Source organism: Pipistrellus hanaki (assembly GCF_964339955.1).
Source record: "Pipistrellus hanaki genome assembly, chromosome: 12".
In the NCBI taxonomy this organism is placed as follows: Eukaryota; Metazoa; Chordata; class Mammalia; order Chiroptera; family Vespertilionidae; genus Pipistrellus; species Pipistrellus hanaki.
This window is the reverse complement of record NC_140514.1, coordinates 31,261,577-31,279,855: the sequence shown is the minus strand read 5'-3', so window position 1 is coordinate 31,279,855 and position 18,279 is coordinate 31,261,577. Positions and strand designations below refer to the sequence as shown.

Genomic DNA, 18,279 nt, shown 5'->3' with positions numbered 1-18,279 from the left:
AACCTACTGAGTTTACAGTAATTTGTTATAGCAGCAATAAAAAAATGAATTCCCATTCAGAGGAGTGCATTCAGAATAGTGGAGATGGCCAGCTGGTGTGGCTCAGTGGTTGAGCATCGATCTATGAACCAGGAGGTTCGATTCCCAGTCAGGGCACATGCCTGGGTTTCGGGCTCCATCCCCAGTGTGGGATGTACAGGAGACAACCAATCAATGATTCTCTCTCATTGATGTTTCTGTCTGTCTGTCTCTCTTTCTTCCTTTCCTAAATCAATTAAGTATATATCTATATATATATCTAAAAGCCCAAGCGACTGTTCCGGCCCAATGATCAAATGCCTGATTGCTATGATGAGCACTGACCACCAGGAGCAGATGCTCAATGTAGGAGCTGCCCCCTGGTGGTAGGTGTGCTCCCACAGCCAACCTCTTGTGGCCAGCCAACCTCCCTTGGCCCCTTCCCCTGGCCAGCCCTCCCCATCAGCCCCAAAGTGTAGAATCAGCCGGCCAACCCCACGTGGCCTCTTTCCCCCCCCCCACCCCTCCCCCGCCGGCTGGTCCTGATTGGCCTTGATCACTGGCCAGGCCAAGGGACCCCACCCGTGCACGAATTCATGCACTGGGCTTCTAATATATATATATATATATATATATATATATATATATGAATGAATAGTGGAGACATTTGAAACCTGGACAAAGGAGCCACTGGAAGAAACGGGTTATTTAACTGAGAGGATAGATGATTTAGTGGGATTAATTTGCTCTATTTAAACATTTTAGGGTTTTTCTGCTGCAGAGATAAGATCTGGAGGGAAATAATTTTCAGCTGTAAGGCATTATCCAGATCAGGGAGACTTTTCAGGGATGGTGAGTTTTCTATCACCAGAATGTTTAAGCCAAAGCTGGGCAACCATTGGCAGATATGTAGAAGGAAGACATGCACCATATAGTTATTAGACCAGAGACTTTGTTCAGCCTTTTCAACTCCAAGAACATATATAGTTTTAAGAAAAATATTTATTTTAGTAATTTTTTTTATTTCCTTATATTCATGACAGACTCCTCTGAACTTCTAAACCACATTGAGTTAGTGCCACACTAAAATTACCATAGGTTGAATGATCAAGACTTATCTAATATTAGGCTAAACTTGCATTTCTAGGAAAAGAGCATTCCATTAAGTCCTTTAAAAAGTAAATGTTTTCAAGTCCTGTTAATCTTTTAGGTTTATCTTTACTAGTGGTCCAGTAGAGGGCGATATGGTACTATTAATTTGGTTTATTGGTGCCTCCTCTGGGGTAGTATGTGGGCGTTTGCTCACTATTGATTTTAAATCATATAGTGCCTCTGAAATGTTACTTTGGTCATATGAAACACCTACTTTTTTTTTTTTTTTTTAGACTTTTACTGTTTATTATATTTACTTAATTAGATATAAATGTTACATTCATTCATCTATTTAAATATTTATTGAGCTTATGCATTCAGAGATCATAATAATCTGGCCACTCAGTGTATATATTATTGATTTCAGAGTGGAAGATAGCGGGAAAGAGAGATATAAACATCAATCATGAGAGAGAATCATGGATCTGCTGCCTCCTGCATGCCCCATACTGGGGAGCAAGCCCACAACCTGGGCCTGGGCCTTTGGCCAGAATCGAACTGGGAACCCCCAGTCCAAAGGCTGACGCTCTGCCCACTAAGCCAAACCAGCCAGGGCTTTAATAATCATTTTGACATCGCGTGAACTTAGGCCTTTCTTATTTGTTTAGTTGTTTTAGCTTCTATTTTTATTGTACAAATTAGTGGTTGTATATGAATAACTCACTGCCATTCTCTAGAAATTTACTTGAAATTTCCCAGACACTGAAGCTTTGTCATTAGATCTTGCCTTCAGACCGGCCTTTACCAAATTATTCTTAGGAATCTGTGGTTCCTTTTTTCTTCTTTCTCTCTCACTGTCTCTATCTCTTTCTTACCCCCCTCCCCCCCGCCCCCACTGCCCTCTCCTTCTCTGCCTCCCTCCCTTCCTCATACTATATTAAAGTATCTTAATAAAGATATTGGCAGGATTTAAACTGGGCAGGATCTAAGGTCCAAGGGCCCCTGCCTTTCTCCTTACCCAGTGTCCTGTTGCATTTGTTGTTGGGTGTGTGGTTTTGATCGTTTGCTGTTATGTCTGGCATTGCTGTTAATCAGCTTTCATAGCAAGAAATGGGCCCAAGGCAGGTGCTGTTCTACACTCAGATTCACAACAACATTTTAAAAATATCACCTTCCTTAAACTTTTAGACTAAATCTAGAACTGAAAGTTTGGAAGGGACAAGGCTCCAGGAAAGCCCCCTTTTAAAAAATGTGCTTCAAGAAGTAGTGTAATATATCTTTTGAATTATACACAGGGAGTCAGTGTTATAGAGACAACAGTTAACCTTTTTTTTTTTTTTTTTTTTTTTTTTTTTTTTGGTAGACTATCTCATTTAAACTTTTAATTATACAAGGAACAGCATTCTTCCTTCATTGCTCCCAACCAGCTATTTGTATGCAAGAAAAATAAATGTGTATATGTGTGCATGGGTATGTGTTGGAAGAAGAAGAGGGAGCAGGAATACTACCTCTATCTGTCCAAACAACTATTGTCATTTCCCTGTTGGTACAAGTCTGTATTTGTATTGTCTTTGTTATTATAAATGAGTTCAAGAGATGTGTCAGATTCAAAAGACTTTAGAGTTGTTTTAAAAATATGTTTTTATTGACTTTAGAGAGAAGGGAAGGGAAAGGCATATAGAGAGATACAAACATCGATCAGCTGCCTCCTGCACGCCCCCTACTGGGGATTGAGCCCACAACCCAGGCATGTGCCCTGACTGGGAATTGGTGACCTTTTGGTTCCTGGGTTGACCCTCAACCACTGAGCCACTCTGGCTGGGCAAAAGACTAGAGTCTGAAGGGCATTCAGTGTAATTTGAAACACCTACATCACTGCTAATCACCAAGTGTTCTTGGTTTGTGTCTTCATATTTAAGCTGCCTACTCTTCTCCATCCCCACCAGCACTGCCATAATATGCTATTTCTTGAATGACTGCCATTTCTTGCATTACTGCTTTAGTTTACCACATGTCTTCATTTCCTGTAGTTCCCACCTTCCTCCTCTCATTGACACTGCAACCAGAGCAAGCATTCCTGGAGACAAATACGATCATGGCTTTCCATGGCTTAAAATCCTCCACGGCACCAAACTGCGTTACGTGTAAAATCTGACCCCTTAGCATAGGCAGAGTTGTTCTGTACTTTTGCACTCCCCAGCCACATGTCCTTAGCTCTTTAGGGACTTATAGTTCCCAGAACTTTCCTGAAGCTGTCTGGTTTTTGCATCATAGAGTTTCTGTATTTGGAACATACTTCCCCATTCTTTCCCCAGTTAATTCTAAGTAATTGATCCTTCAGAGCTCAGATTAGGTGTCACTTCTCCTACAAGACTGAGCTGAGGGTGTCTTACATGTTCCCTCTAAATATGTCCCTGACATAGTCACCACCATTCTGTATTTTTATCAAGATTATTATTATTAAATTTTATTATTATTTTACTTCCCTTTATTCTCTCCTACATCATGAGTTCCCATTGGGCAGAGATTGGTCTTTCATCTCTGTATTCTCAGCAAAGATCTCACCATATAAGTGGTACCCACAAAATAATGAAGTGTAGAGCCCTTTTATGTTATAGTTGAGAAACCAGCATATAGAGTAGATCAGACAATATTTAGAGGCAGAGCCAACCTTTTAGGGGTTGTTTCCCTCAGGAATTATAGACTCAGGTTCCATAAGGGCCAGACAGGCAACATACCAGAAAAGTGGGCTGTCTTTTTCAGCAATCATTCTGTCATTTTTCTGGAACATATGCCTTTTTTTACACTATCTTTTCTATGATAATGAAACATTTTGGTATAAGAAATATTTTATTTTTCTCTTAAGCTACTATGTAAGAAAGACAGTGTAAAGATGGTGGTTATAATGTGACTTGATGAATTACAGGTCAGTGCTGGTTCTTTGTTCCTCTATAAGATTTTGTAGGTAGATAATTGTGACATTTCTCATTATAGTTTCAGTCTTTGGATTCATGCCCTTGCTGGGTACTGAAAATCTGCTAACCTTTCTAGTTTAATTTCTAGTTGTTGAACCCCCCTACTCACATTTATGCACACATATACATACTCTACGATCCAACTTTACTAAATTGTAGTTCTCCAACATGCCATTTTTAATGCCTCTCTCTCTCTGTCCTTCCTTCCTGCCACCTCTGCTTGAATCAGCCTCAATTCCTGATCGTACATCACCCACTCCCCTCGATAGGTACTGGATGAACTGCTTCCTCAGAACTCTAAGTCAAAAGGCATAGACTTTCCCTGGGTGTGTGTGTGTGTGTGTGTGTGTGTGTGTGTGTGTGTGTGTGTCCAGAGTACACAGCACTTTAGCAAGGATGCTATTCAACTGCCCCATTTAGAACTTGCTTGGAATCTATATATATAAAAGCCTAAGTGACTGAATGACTTGTCACTATGACATACTCTGAACACTAGGGGGCAGATGCTCAATGCAGGAGCTGCCCCCTACTGGTCAGTGTGCCCCATGGCCAGCCAGCCCCGATTGGCTCTGATAGGGCCAGGTGGCCAACCTCCTGCAGTCCTTCCCCTGGCCAGCCAACCTCCCACAACCCCTCCCCCTCAATCAACCTCCGGTAGCCCTGATCAGCTCTAATCGCCAGCCAGGCCAAGGGGCCCCACCAGTGCACGAATTTGTGCACCAGGCCTCAGTTTTAAAAAAATATGTTTTATTGATTTTTTTTTTTTTTTTTTTTTAATAGAGAGGAAGGGAGAGGGATAGAGAGCCAGAAACATTGATGAGAAAGAAACATCGACCAGCTGCCCCCTGCACACCCCCTGCTGGGGATATGCCCGAAACCAGGGTACATGTCCTTGACTGGAATCGAACCCAGGACCCTTCAGTCAGCAGGCTGACACTCTCTCCACTGAGCCAAACTGGTTAGGACCAGGCCTCAGTTTTTTTTGATAAAGTTAAAGCAGAGTCCAGGATTAAATTGTGTGGGTTTTGAATTTTTAGGAGGTGATATACTGTCTTCGGTATAAAATTTGATTAAGCTTGATAACTTTAATGCCATTTGACTCTCTTGGGGAGGAAGAATTAAATTGCTTGCTCTAGAGAATGAATTTTTCCCATTGACTAAGGAATCGAAGATTTATAAATTTAAAATGATCTCGGTGATTTAAGAGAGAGAGAGAGATGTACTTTTTTCCCCCAGCAGAAGCAGGTTCAGGGCATTGTTAACACTTGGTAAAAATTGCATAATTGAGCACCAGGAACTTGTCTGGGTGAGGAGTTCTGTGGGACCTGCTGGCATGCTTGAGAAGGGAGCCTAGAGCATTAGGAAGGAAATACCTTTTAGCAGACCTCAGGTACTGAAGAGATTTGATTTAATTTTACATGTTACACATGGTAATCTGGTTTCCCTTGGCAACCTCCAGTTCTGCCCTACTTTATAATCGGAGGATGACAGGGAACACTGCAGACTTGATGGCATCACCTGGAAGTGACTGTTGAGAACAGCTTTTGCCTCAAAAGAAAAGAGAAAAAGGTTACTGAAAAAGAACAAGTGAGTCTGAGCCCCCTTACAGAGGGGGCCGGTAAGAGAGTTCCCTAAAGCTCATATACTCCCCCATCGGTGAGGGAGATGGCAGAACTACCTATAGTAGAGCAGTCTGGGACCTGAGGGTCTCTGATACTATCCTATGCCCATACACTTTCCAAGAGGCCCTGAGTAAGTGGAAGGAGAGGTGGAGGGGGTCTGTAGTACTGCAAACGGCATTCGGTTGAGCTAACAAGGCAAAGAAACTATCAAATCAGAAGGCACCGATGAGGCAGATAGGCATTGGGAACAGTTCTCGTTCTTACCTGGCTAGTGATCACTTTATTCTGTTTAGTTCATGCCCAAAGGAAGTGATGCACCTAATGATTCCAAATGATCGTAAGTCTTTGGAAGTAGCTAGTGCCTTACTGGAGTTTAAAAGGACATGCTTCTACCTATGAGCCAGTGAGTGAGTGTGTGTGTGTGTGTGTGTGTGTGGTGTGTGGATGGGTAGATAGATCAATAGATCTATAGATATCGCTAGGTTTTGAGGTGGATGTGATGTGAGTGATAGTGACTGGCCAGTGATAGAGACTACGTATGGCAATTTATCGTCTTACGTGTGCTTCTGTCATCTTCACAAAATGCTGTCTACTGGGGCAGCAGGTGCCTTTACCTCTTCTTTTTGAGGTGAAAGCTATGGTAGTCTAATGGCAAACTGAGGAATCTCACTGTCACACACTTACCGTGTAAAGCGTTTCGCATGAATTCCATTGAATCCTCATAATGACCATGATTGTGAATGTGATTTTAGCAGTGTTTTTTCAGTTTTCTATTACTCCTTCCCAGAACATTCTCCCTAACATTTTATTATGAGAATGTTCAAACACACAATAAAGTGGAAAGAATGAACTCCCACATAGCCACCTAGATTCTACATTTGTTATGATTTTTCTGTATTTGCTTTTTTGTTTATCTAGCCATCAATTTATCTACCATCCACATCTGTTTTTGCTGTATTCCAGGGTGAGTTACAGACATGAGTACCTTTTACTCCTCAGCACATACATGTGGATATCATTCATTAGACATAATTAAAACTGTGTTAGCCCTATTAGAAAACAAAAAACAAAACAGGGCCTTCAATCCTGTGCTTTAGGCCTTTGGGCCTTTCTCTATGCAATAGTGAGATATTTTAAGGGAAAATGTAAGCTAACCCATGTCAAAAAACACTTGTGCCTCATTCATAAGAAACAGAAATCTGTAGGAGGGTGGGGGATACCCCTGCTAAATTCCTAGGCCACAGCCAGCAGCGTTGCAAAGTGGCTTCTTAATCTCATATCTGATTTTATATGAGGTTGAGGTCACTGCCACATTTCTGAACCTTCTCTCCTCAAAGGGGGAGTTTGATTAGCTAATTAGTTAAGCACTTTTGTGATGATATTGGAACTGAATTTCAATAAACATTTTTTCCCTTTTCTTTCTGGGTGTGACTGCATTGCCTACAGCATGCTGCATGGTTGCTGGTAAAACAGGAAATGGGGTAAGTAATTTAGGTAGGGAATTTTTACCACCATTTAAATTAAGCCACCTAATTCTTCAAGTACTTTTAAAACCACTATCTCTTTTTTTTGGGGGGGTGAGTTCACTGACTACTACTAGAGAATTTGGCACAAAGAAAATTTTCATTGTATAAATTTAGGTGTCAACCTTGTTTAATTGGTTTATTTGCATAACATTAGCAGATTTTTTGTAGATTTAATATGAATGTAAATACATACTTTGGAGTCTTTGGCCATTTTTATATAATGTAGTTTGGCAAGTTATTTTAAGAGAATAAATTTTATACTGATTTTAGAAACTAATTTATGAAATTAATAATGCTATAAATTACAGGGGTCTTCAAACTACGGCCCGCGGGCCCGCAGAGGAGTCTGATCCGGCCCACCAGGTTTTTTGGGCAGTGAGCGCAGCCGAGGTGTTACAGTAGGAATTAGTAGTTCATATAGTCCGGCCCTCCAGCTCTCTGAGGGACCGTGATCTGGCCCCCACTTTAAAAAGTTTGAGGACCCCTGCTATAAAGATATAAATTAAAATCCTAGTTAAGGCAGAACAATAGTGAGTTTATATATAGATGAAACACAGAAAACAGGTCCACAGTTCTTCATTGGAAATCCTTCAAGGCAAAATGTGTTGTGGAATTTAGAAATTTTTAGATTTTGAAAATGTAATATGGTGTTATATGTTATAAATACCAAATATAACATACCTTCCCCTCTAGGATCTGGATTGCTACTGTATAATCAAACATTAATACTTCTGTAGTGAAACATATGAATATTCACACTAAGTTTTATAAACAAAGTCTCTAAACAGTCTCACATGTTTAATTTACTGAGCTAAGAGAAAAAAAATCTTTCATTTTCCAGAGCTTTTCGGATTTTAACACTGAAATTTTTAGACTAATATAAAAAGGCCATGTGACTGCTAGAGGTTTTCTGTGTATTCTGGAGAGAAAAATTCAGAGAGAAGTATAGATTTCTGTGTTAAAATCTTGAATTTGGTTAAGTAATTTATTTGAGAAGTAATTGATTTTAAAAAATATTTCATATCTACATTTTTCAGGGGGCAATCACCCCATATTTATCAAAGGTTTTGGAGTTTGGTTAGGTTATGTTAGATTAATCTCAAATGCTTGTGATTCTGGCATAATAACATTTGATACTGTATTTGAGGAAGTGTTTAGTATAGTCAGAGCATGCTATTTTCTGAATTTTCTAGTTTCCATCCACATTGCTTGAGAGTTGCTCTTGTTATTTCTTATGGAAGGATTTTAAACTAAGTTGATGAATTCTTCCAATAGATCCTGTTCAAAAATATAGAAAGCACTAATTTTTGTTCTCAGTGTCCCTGGCTTTTTATGTTCAAAAAATTGTGGAATAATTGTCATTATTGACTCAAGGAATTTAGAAAAAATTGTGGAATAATTGTCATTATTGACTCAAGGAATTTAGAAAAAATTGTGGAATAATTGTCATTATTGACTCAAGGAATTTAGAAAAAATTAATTGTGTTGGATTCTTTGATCTAGTAGTTGGTTGTCATGCTACATCTATAGCAAAAGTGATTGCAATTGACATCCTCATCAGTAGTTACCTGATAAGAGGAGGGAAATGTGGTTATTAAGTGCTAAATTAGTATTATACTAATTCCTCTAAAGGACTATCAAGCATATGCTAGGGACCTCTGTGAAAACTAGAAAAGTCATTAGCCACATTCAACTTGCAGGATTGAAAATCTGGCATTTTAAATATTTGCATAAGGTTAAGGTTTCCAACTCTTTCCCCTACCTCTTTGATCTGGAAGGAAAAACATGCATATAGTTAAAGTTTTTTAACTGGACTGAGAAGCTCTATATATACTTCAAAGGCTATGAAGGATTTAAAATACCAGTTTTCTTAACTACACACTGAGTAATGTTTTCAGGATTGACTTTTGCTGCAACCCACTGTACTTTAGAGTATAAGCAATTTTTAAATAGTTTTCCATTCTTATGTTCTCTGTTTCAACTTCTTATTCTTTAAAATGGATTCCCATTTATTATTAACCTTTCAATTGTGATACTTTTTTAATGGAAATATGATTAAACTATTGATACAATATCAAAGATAGTTTTTTAAAATACCTACTTATTTTTTTTATATTTAGAAAATTAGAAACAGTTTATGAAGCTCAAACACTTAGAGCTTGAATAAGTTCTTGAATGTGTATTCGCTTTTTAACAATTGATTAAATTTAGCCATTAGCTAAATTATGGTCTTATTTTCTACCTTCACTTATTAGTGTTTTCTTTGGTGTTGAAGAATTAAATTATAATAAACATTGACTATAAGGAGTCATTTCTATCAGCGAAAATTAATTTTTTTTCAATGAAAAATTTTAAATTGTTCCACTTATGAATTTGTTGGTTGATTCTTATATGTGCCCTGACTGGCGATCTAACCCACAACCTTGGTGTATCGGGATGACACCAGCTGGGCTACTTGGCCAGGGTATATCAGTGAACATTAGACATTTAACTAAATGAGTCACAAGTTGGCCCTTAAATATCTCCTTTGTTAAAAGTAGCCTGTGAATAGCCATAAGACTGATTTGAAGTTTTAATTATATGACTGATGTGGGCCTGTTACTATATTAGTGATACTGCAGTGTTCTCAGTAGAGTAGAACAGTTTTAATAATATCATACCATGTTTTTCTTTCCTCTTACCTCAGTTCCTTTCTCTCACAATTCTAGTTTACAAGCCAAAGACTAGAAACCATAATTGGGACTTCCCCAAACTTATTTATTTGCTCATGAGTAGATTTTGGGGGAATGTCAGATTCTTATGCAGACATTTATCTGATATTAAGATGGTGAGTATTTCAGAACATTGATACTTTAGGATTTAACATTTCTTCTTCAGCAGTAAAGAAAAAAAGTGCAGCTTTTATGTATATTTCCCAAAGTAAGCCCTATTATCAGGAAGAGAATTGATGCAAGCAGTTTAGTCTGGGTGAGATTATTGTAATATGCAGTTTTGTAGTTTCTGAACAATAAACAATCCTCTCTATCCCATCTTTCTGTCTTCTGATGTATAAATTCTGGAATCTGGCAATTCTAGCTCAAAAAACTCATTAGCACACCTTTGTCTCTGAAACGTTCTACACTGTCTTTATGCCATTAAAAAACAAAAGCAGTTTCCTGATTTTACTGGAATGTAAGGCCCATGAGCTCATGAATTCTTTGTCTGCTTTGTTCTCTGTGTTTTGTTTTTTTTGTTTTTGTTTTTTTAATCTAATGTGTAAAATAGTGCCTAGGACATTGGAGGCACTTAATAAGTACTTTTTAAATAATTGCGTCAACTCTTGCCTTTAGTAGAAAAAGTGAAGTTTTTCATGTCAGTGAATTAATTTTTATGTCATTCAGAAAGCAGAGTCTGTCACTGGGAAGAAATGACATAGTTCAGCTAAAAGAAGCCTACAAATGGATAACTCACCCCCTGTTTTCAGAGGAACTGGGTGTTCCCATTGATGGAAAGGTATTGGGTCATCAGCATTGTTGATTTCCTTCTCTGATTTCACCAATCTTACTTCATTATATGCTGCAGTTTTGGTTAGCCACGAGAATATTCTCTTTAAATAATCCAATGGACCATTTTTAAGCCTTTAAAATGATAATTTCTAACAGTCTTAAACTGAGGTTAAAGTTTCTTTCTTTCTTTTTTTTTAAAGACTTCTTTGTGATCCGAGACACTTAGGAGTGTAACAGGTGCAGTGTACCCTAATTGACCTTAAGAGGTTAGAAATGAATCTAAGCCTTTAATATGTTTATATTTTAATTGTAGAGATGCATTTACTGACACAAAGCAATACATAAATATTGTAACTGAGCAAGTATAGTGTGCAGTCTAGGCTATTTAAATTTTGTTATCTGTGGCTAATCTTGTTTTCAAATATGCAGACAGAATCCTCTCAACTGCAATGATCCCGGGCTCAGTCTGTTCCCTTTTGCTATTTCAAACCCCTCTGCTGAATTTTATGCAGAGACTGCCTTGGAAAACCGAACACTTAACCATTTCCCTATTCTAGAGCTGGCCTTGCCTCACTCTCTGGAATGGACTGAATTTTTGAGAAGAGCTAAACAAGTTTCAAGATGTGGAAATAGGATATATTCCCAGCTCATTTAGATTAAATTGTAATAGTATGGCCTCATCGCTTGGTCATTTTGCTTGAAGGAAATTCCCTGAATATCAGACACACCCCCATGCAAGTAAAATCATAAAACCACCTTTCAAAGCTAAATATTTTTTAAAAATCCACTATTCTGAATTATATAGCTCTGTTTCCCTCAGTTAGTAAGAATAAACTCTGGCTGTCCTTTAAACTGAATACTGAGAGACTAGAAAATAAAACCCAAATTTGTTTTTTGGTAGGATCACTAGTGGTTGAACTTTAGGAGTTAAAAAAAGGAAAGAGACAATTTCTCTACAACTGCTCTGTGTACAGGCCGATCTGAAAATTGTAGTATTTCCTGTTTTGTCACTCTTTTTCTTTTTCTTTTTTTCTTTTTTAATATATTTTATTGATTTTTCACAGAGAGGAAGAGAGAGGGATAGAGAGCTAGAAACATCGATGAGAGAGAATCATCGGTCAGCTGCCTCTTGCACACCCGCTACCGGGGATGCACCCCCGACCGGAATCGAACCCGGGACCTTTCAGTCCGCAGGCCGACACTCTTATCCTCTGAGCCAAACCGGTCCCAGCTCTTGTCACTCTTTTTCTGAGCCAATCTTTGAGAGTTTCTATTTCCATTCATAAGTTGTTAGATGTTGGTTTCCTTTTGCTCATTTTTAAACCGCCTTTTGTGATTTTCAGAGCTTGTTTGAAGTGAGTGTGGTCTTTGCTCACCCAGAAACAGTGGAGGATTGCCACTTCCTGTAAGTTGCCGCATAAACAACAATGCCAATTGTATAGCATTGTTAATGCCTTCTGGTTTTCATGAAAATAGCACTGCTCCTTTTTCTAATGAGTATATCAGAACTTGTCATGCCTTAGTAGGTTTAAAATGTGCCCTCTAACGTAAGGTCTGGGGGGTGGGGGGGAGCGCTCGCGCGCGCGCGCGCGCGCGCACACACACACGGACTTTTTTCCTTTTAAGGGCCATTTGGATATTTATAACATTATTCACAGGCCATACAAAATTATCAACTTAAAAATTAGATGGCTGTCTTTGGTCAGATATTTAACAAACTCAGGGGCCAGACCAAGTGACTTAACGGGCCACAGCCTGGACATTATTTTGACTGCTCTTGATATCCTGAGTTGAATAAAATATGTTTGAATTATATTCACGGCAAAATAAACTCATTAACCTTTTATATTAACTTGAATTTTACCTAGACGTTCAATATGTCCGGATTGCTTCAAGCCAGCCAAAAACAAACAGGTAAGGTTTCCTGGTTCTTACTCTTTAGTGAGTTTAGTTTGAGCTGATTATTCAAATTAGAAACAAAACAAAACAAAAAAGGTATGCAATAGGAATGTGGCAGTCTATTACTAAGAATCAGTCTTTAAATCTTTCCATTTGCTATGTTTATTTTTATTCTTTTTGGCTCTCAACACCTTTGCCTCCGGCCAGAAAGTCATAACTACACTCATGGTTGTGTCATCATTTGGGTTGTTACCCTCTTGTTGGTTTTAGAACCCGGGTTTCGATGAAGTTTCTGTTAACCGTTTGGGAAAATTTGAACTTATAGATTTTAATTCCCAAAATGACCTCATCTGGGAAAATCCGTGGTAAACTCAACAGCATTCCAAACTTTTGTCTAAGATCTATTTTCTAGCAATTGGTATTTTAAAAATATAATCCAAAGTGAATTATTTTATTGTACTGAATTAATAAATACTATTTCAAGCTATATGATCAAAAAGGGTATATTATTCAAATTCCCCTTTACTGTCTGATGTGAGCTAGTCTTCATGTTAATGAGTAAATTAGTTGGTATTTACTTTTAGTTTCTATTATACCAGGATAGAATGGGATGGCATGATATTGGCACTTTCATGTCCCAGTTACTTAGCTGGTTTTGTGCAGGCTCAGGCATTCCTGAATGTCTGACATCCATTTTGCTGTTCTGGTTGTTAAAAAGAATGTAAGTTTATTCTCAAAAATACTCCATTTGACCTTCCTCTTGCTTTGACTACTAATTGCCAAGCCTTTTAGAACTGGTTGGTGGGATGGGAAGGGGTTGGGGGAGGTAGGAGTGGGTTGTAACATTTGCTGAATGCTCTGGGCAGAAATGACTAGAAATGCAGACCACGCCAAAAGTAGCACTTCCCGACCTTTCTCATATCATAGTGCACCCAGAACACGGCCATGTTTGTTCCGCAACCTGAAGTTAACAGATGAAGTTGCTCTAAGGTGGAAGCAGTAAGCCTGGTGCTTCCCACTGTCCCAGGCCCTGCTCCCCAGCCCATCATGTTACAGAAAACCGGAGAAGAACCGAGCAATACTTAGAGAGATGGAGTTACATTTATTACACGCGGGTCCAGAGGAAAATGTCTCTCAAATTCTGGGCCCCAACATGGAGGAGCTTTCCCTATTTATATGTTTTTACCTTCTTTGTCTCCCAAATATGGGGTGTTTCCGGTCCCTTTTGCAAGTTCTTAAAGAGCCCCTGTGTGCTGGGGCCTTGAGACCTCAACCAAAGGCCTGGCCTGGTGCCAGCACTGATCATTTTGTCTGGGGAAGGTTTAATGGCCTCTCTGAAGTGGGAGTAGTCTTATTTTCCTTATTATTTAAGCAAGCATTACAGAAGCCAAATAGCAGGATTAAAATTTCAAGCAGCAGTGTTTATCTAAGATGGGTGCTTCACTATGAACTGCAGGGATTGGAATCTTGGCACAATTGTAGCTCACTGCCTGGCCGTATCCGTTGGGAAATTCTGTCCTAGTAACCTGTAAGCCACATTTATATTGAAGATCTAAGTTTATTTTTTGTTATCTGTGAGGAAATATACAAGTATCAGCATCAAATAATAATAAGATAGGGAATTCTTTTCAAAGCATCACAGACACCACACCATTTGGTTCATCGGTCCTGTATAGTTTTAACTGTAGTCCCTGCCATGTGGCTGGTATTAAGTAGAGTGACCTTAAGAGATTCAGGCCTAGAATTTCCAATCTGAACAAACAGGCACTTAATCTTCAGCTCTAACCCTGGGACACCTTGGAGTTCCCCAGAATGTGATTTAGAAAACCATGGCCTTGATGATAAAACTGTTGAGATGTCTACAATCCACCCCCTTTCAGCAGTCAAGTGTCATTTCTCATAACAGACAAAATAATTGTGATTTATCATAGTAAGCCAAATATAGTAATTGGTCCTAGTATGTCTACCATATGATTTGGCTTTTCTTATTTAAAAACCCCTAAGTGGGACATTTGTTGTCGATGTATCTCTTCAGTATCATGGATCTGTTTTACTTTGTGGCTTCTGAGTGATGTTGAGTTGCTAGATGCCAGAGCAGGCTGGTTGGCTCTGTTCTACCCCTTAGCCTGGCAACCAACTCCTAAATTATGTACCGTAGCCTCTGCAGGGATATAAGGAAGAAGAGGTAGATGAATCGACCTAAATTCTTTTTGAGCCTGCGAGAAGATATTCCAAGCACACTTCTTGCAGTGCCATCATTTTTGTATTTGAAGAATGCCACGCTTTGAGGGGAGTGGGACCGTGGGGCGAAGAAGACACGTTCTGCTCGGTCTGCTGGGTATTGTAGACAGACTGGACTGAAGGAGAAGGGCTGTAGGAGTGTAGTGATTGCAGAACTGACCATATGAGCCCTTGTACATGTTACTTATTTTCTTCAAGCGATTGAGTATTTCTTCCTTGTAAGTATGGTTTAAAATGGTATAATTTCTCCAACCCTGTTCTGTGTTTCACCTCTGACGTCTTCTCATCTAGCTGATAAGATGCCTTTTCTTTTCATTTTACCCTATGCAGTCAGTGTTCACTAGGATGGCAGTTATGAAAGCTTTGAATAAGATAAAAGAAGAGGATTTCTGCAAGTAAGTAGAAACATGGAAACGAGAAGGCATCATGGGACTTTGGAAGAAAGAGAGTTTGGGTTATTTGTCTCTAAGACAAGGCTGGAGGTGCTTCAGGGAGCAGGATTGTGCCTCAGTCATCCTTCTGTCCCCAATCCCGGGCTCGGTACCTGGCATGCAGCGGTGTTCAATAAATGTTTGTCAAATAAATTTGAATTTATGAGTCAAGTCCAACTTCTTCATCTTATATAAAAGGATGTTGCTATTCATAGAGGGAATTGACTTGCTCATTATTTCAACCGGGTAACAGAGTAGTGAATTTAGAGCCAGGTTTCCTCATTCCATAGTTCGAGGCCTGCATTTTGTAGTATCCATCTCCAGAAAAGGGAGAAAATATGCTGGAATACAATAAGCCTTCTATTCCAATCCTCAGTGCGTTTATTTTATTTAATAAAAGGTTATAGTTTATCCTTCTAGGATATCCTTGAATAAATTTCAAACAATCAAGTTACGAGGAAGTTTTCCTATATTTCACTGACTAAAAATGAGTCTCACAATGAAAATATTTTTAAATATATATATATATTTTATTGATTTTTTTACTGAGAGGAAGAGAAACATGTTAGAAACATTGATGTGAGAGAAACAACCATCAGCCGCCTCCTGCACACCCCCTTCTGGGGATATGCCCGCAACCAAGGTACATGCCCTTGACTGGAATCGAACCTGGGACCTTTCAGTCCACAGGCCAACACTCTGTCCACTGAGCCAAACCAGTTTCAGCCACAATGAAAATATTTGTATTAAGTTTTCTAAAGTAAGGACAGTTACTCTCGATACGCAATAGTTCTTGAGTTCCTAAGTGATTTTTATGTGGAGACATCTTGGGAAATGGTGTGAAACTTTCAAGACAAACATTTTGTGTGAAGTCCACGTCTAGTCACTGACAGGGATACGCCAGCCAGTCCGTGGCTTTGGAGGTTCCCAGGAGGCGGGCGGAGATGAAAGCCATGCGCTGCCCTTCCCGCCTGTTCTCCGGTGAAGTTTCCTGCTAAAAGGGCAGGATGGGAGTGTGAACATTCCACTGTTTCTAACTTTTTGTTCTGATTCCAAAGGTCACAGTTGGAATGAGAAGGGGAAAAAAGTACCCTTCCCGCGGGTGTGACTACTCTCAATGCACACCAGCTTGGCCCAAATGCTTGAGGATTTTTGTAAGCCAGCAGCAGTGTTCAGAGGCAGCAAAATGGCTAAAGAATCTGGAGGGGCTTCTACTTCATGTATGCGGGTTTTTCTCCCAAATTTCAAGGCCATTGGGATTATCACCTGGGAGCATGAGGCCTCCTGAGCACGGCCCTCCTCAGTGACCCTCTCCCGGAGGAACAGACTCGTGTGGATTCTAAACCGGAAGTCAAGGGGAGTCTGAGTCCTTGAGAGACTCCGGCCCTGTGTGTCTGGAACAACGATGACTCATTGTCGTGGTTCATGATCCTGTCCGGAATATAGTAGCTATAAAATGTATTTTGTTTTGCAGGCAGTTCCCTTGTCCTCCAAACTCACCAAAGGCCGTATGCACTGTTCTTGAAATGGAATGTGCTCATGGTGCTGTCTTCGTGGCTGGTAATATTTTTATTTTTATTTTTTATTTATTTTTATTTTTTATTTTGTTCTAATATTCTGTACTGACCACATACTCCTGACCCAGCAGCGGTTTGGAGAGCAGCCACTAATTTGGCAGGTTTAATTAATTAATTAATTAATTAATTAATTTTATTCCTAGTTAAGCCTAAGTCTAAGCTTAGTTAAGCCTAAGCCTAAGCCTAAACCTAGTTAAGCCTAAGCCTAAACCTAAGCCTAGTTAAGCCTAAGACTAAGCCTAAGCCAAGTTAAGCCTAAGACTAAGCCTAAAACTAAGCCTAGTTAAGGCTAAGACTAAGCCTAGTTAAGCCTAAGCCTAAACCTAAGCCTAGTTAAGCCTAAGACTAAGCCTAAGCCAAGTTAAGCCTAAGACTAAGCCTAAGCCTAGTTAAGCCTAAGCCTAAGCCTAGTTAAGCCTAAGCCTAAACCTAAGCCTAGTTAAGCCTAAGCCTAGTTAAGCAAAAAGACTAAGCCTGGTTAAGCCTAAGTCTAAGCCTAGTTAAGCCTAAGCCTAAGCCTAGTTAAGCCTAAGCCTAAGCCTAAACCTAGTTAAGCCTAAGCCTAAGTCTAGTTAAGCCTAAGCCTAAGCCTAAGTCTAGTTAAGCCTAAGCCTAGTTAAGCAAAAAGACTAAGCCTGGTTAAGCCTAAGTCTAAGCCTAGTTAAGCCTAAGCCTAAACCTAGTTAAGCCTAAGCCTAGTTAAGCCTAAGCCTAAGACTAAGCCTAGCCTAGCTAAGCCTAGCCTAGCTAAGTCAAGCCTAGCTAAGCCTTGCCTAGCGAAGTCAAGCCAAGCTAAGCCTAGCCTACTTAAGCCTAGCCTAGTTAAGCCTAGCCTAGTTAAACCTAGTCTAGCTAAACCAAGCCTAGCCTAGCTAAGCCTAGCCTAGCTAAGCCTAGCCTAGCTAAGCCAAGCCTAGTTAAGCCTAAGACTAAGTCTAGTTAAGCGTAAGCCTAAGCCTAAGTCTAGTTAAGCCTAAGCCTAAAACTAAGCCTAGTTAAGCCTAAGACTAAGCCTCGTTAAGCCTAAGCCTAAACCTAAGCCTAGTTAAGCCTAAGACTAAGCCTAAGCCAAGTTAAGCCTAAGACTAAGCCTAAGCCTAGTTAAGCCTAAGCCTAAGCCTAGTTAAGCCTAAGCCTAAACCTAAGCCTAGTTAAGCCTAAGCCTAGTTAAGCAAAAAGACTAAGCCTGGTTAAGCCTAAGTCTAAGCCTAGTTAAGCCTAAGCCTAAACCTAGTTAAGCCTAAGCCTAGTTAAGCCTAAGACTAAGTCTAGTTAAGCCTAAGCCTAAGACTAAGCCTAGCCTAGCTAAGCCTAGCCTAGCTAAGTCAAGCCTAGCTAAGCCTTGCCTAGCGAAGTCAAGCCAAGCTAAGCCTAGCCTACTTAAGCCTAGCCTAGTTAAGCCTAGCCTAGTTA

At 39.5% G+C, this 18,279-nt stretch overlaps 1 protein-coding gene across 1 annotated transcript in view; it reads left to right on the top strand.

Annotated features, from left to right (window-relative positions):
* The window catches only part of PUS10 (pseudouridine synthase 10), a 53,269-nt gene that overhangs the window by 12,436 nt on the left and 22,554 nt on the right, over nt 1-18,279 (top strand). Inside the window, exons 6-11 of the mRNA XM_084901108.1 lie at nt 7,154-7,188; nt 10,614-10,725; nt 12,062-12,123; nt 12,587-12,632; nt 15,189-15,253; nt 16,764-16,849. Of these exons, the coding sequence (XP_084757234.1) occupies nt 7,154-7,188; nt 10,614-10,725; nt 12,062-12,123; nt 12,587-12,632; nt 15,189-15,253; nt 16,764-16,849 (406 nt within the window). The remainder of the gene's footprint in view (nt 1-7,153; nt 7,189-10,613; nt 10,726-12,061; nt 12,124-12,586; nt 12,633-15,188; nt 15,254-16,763; nt 16,850-18,279) is intronic.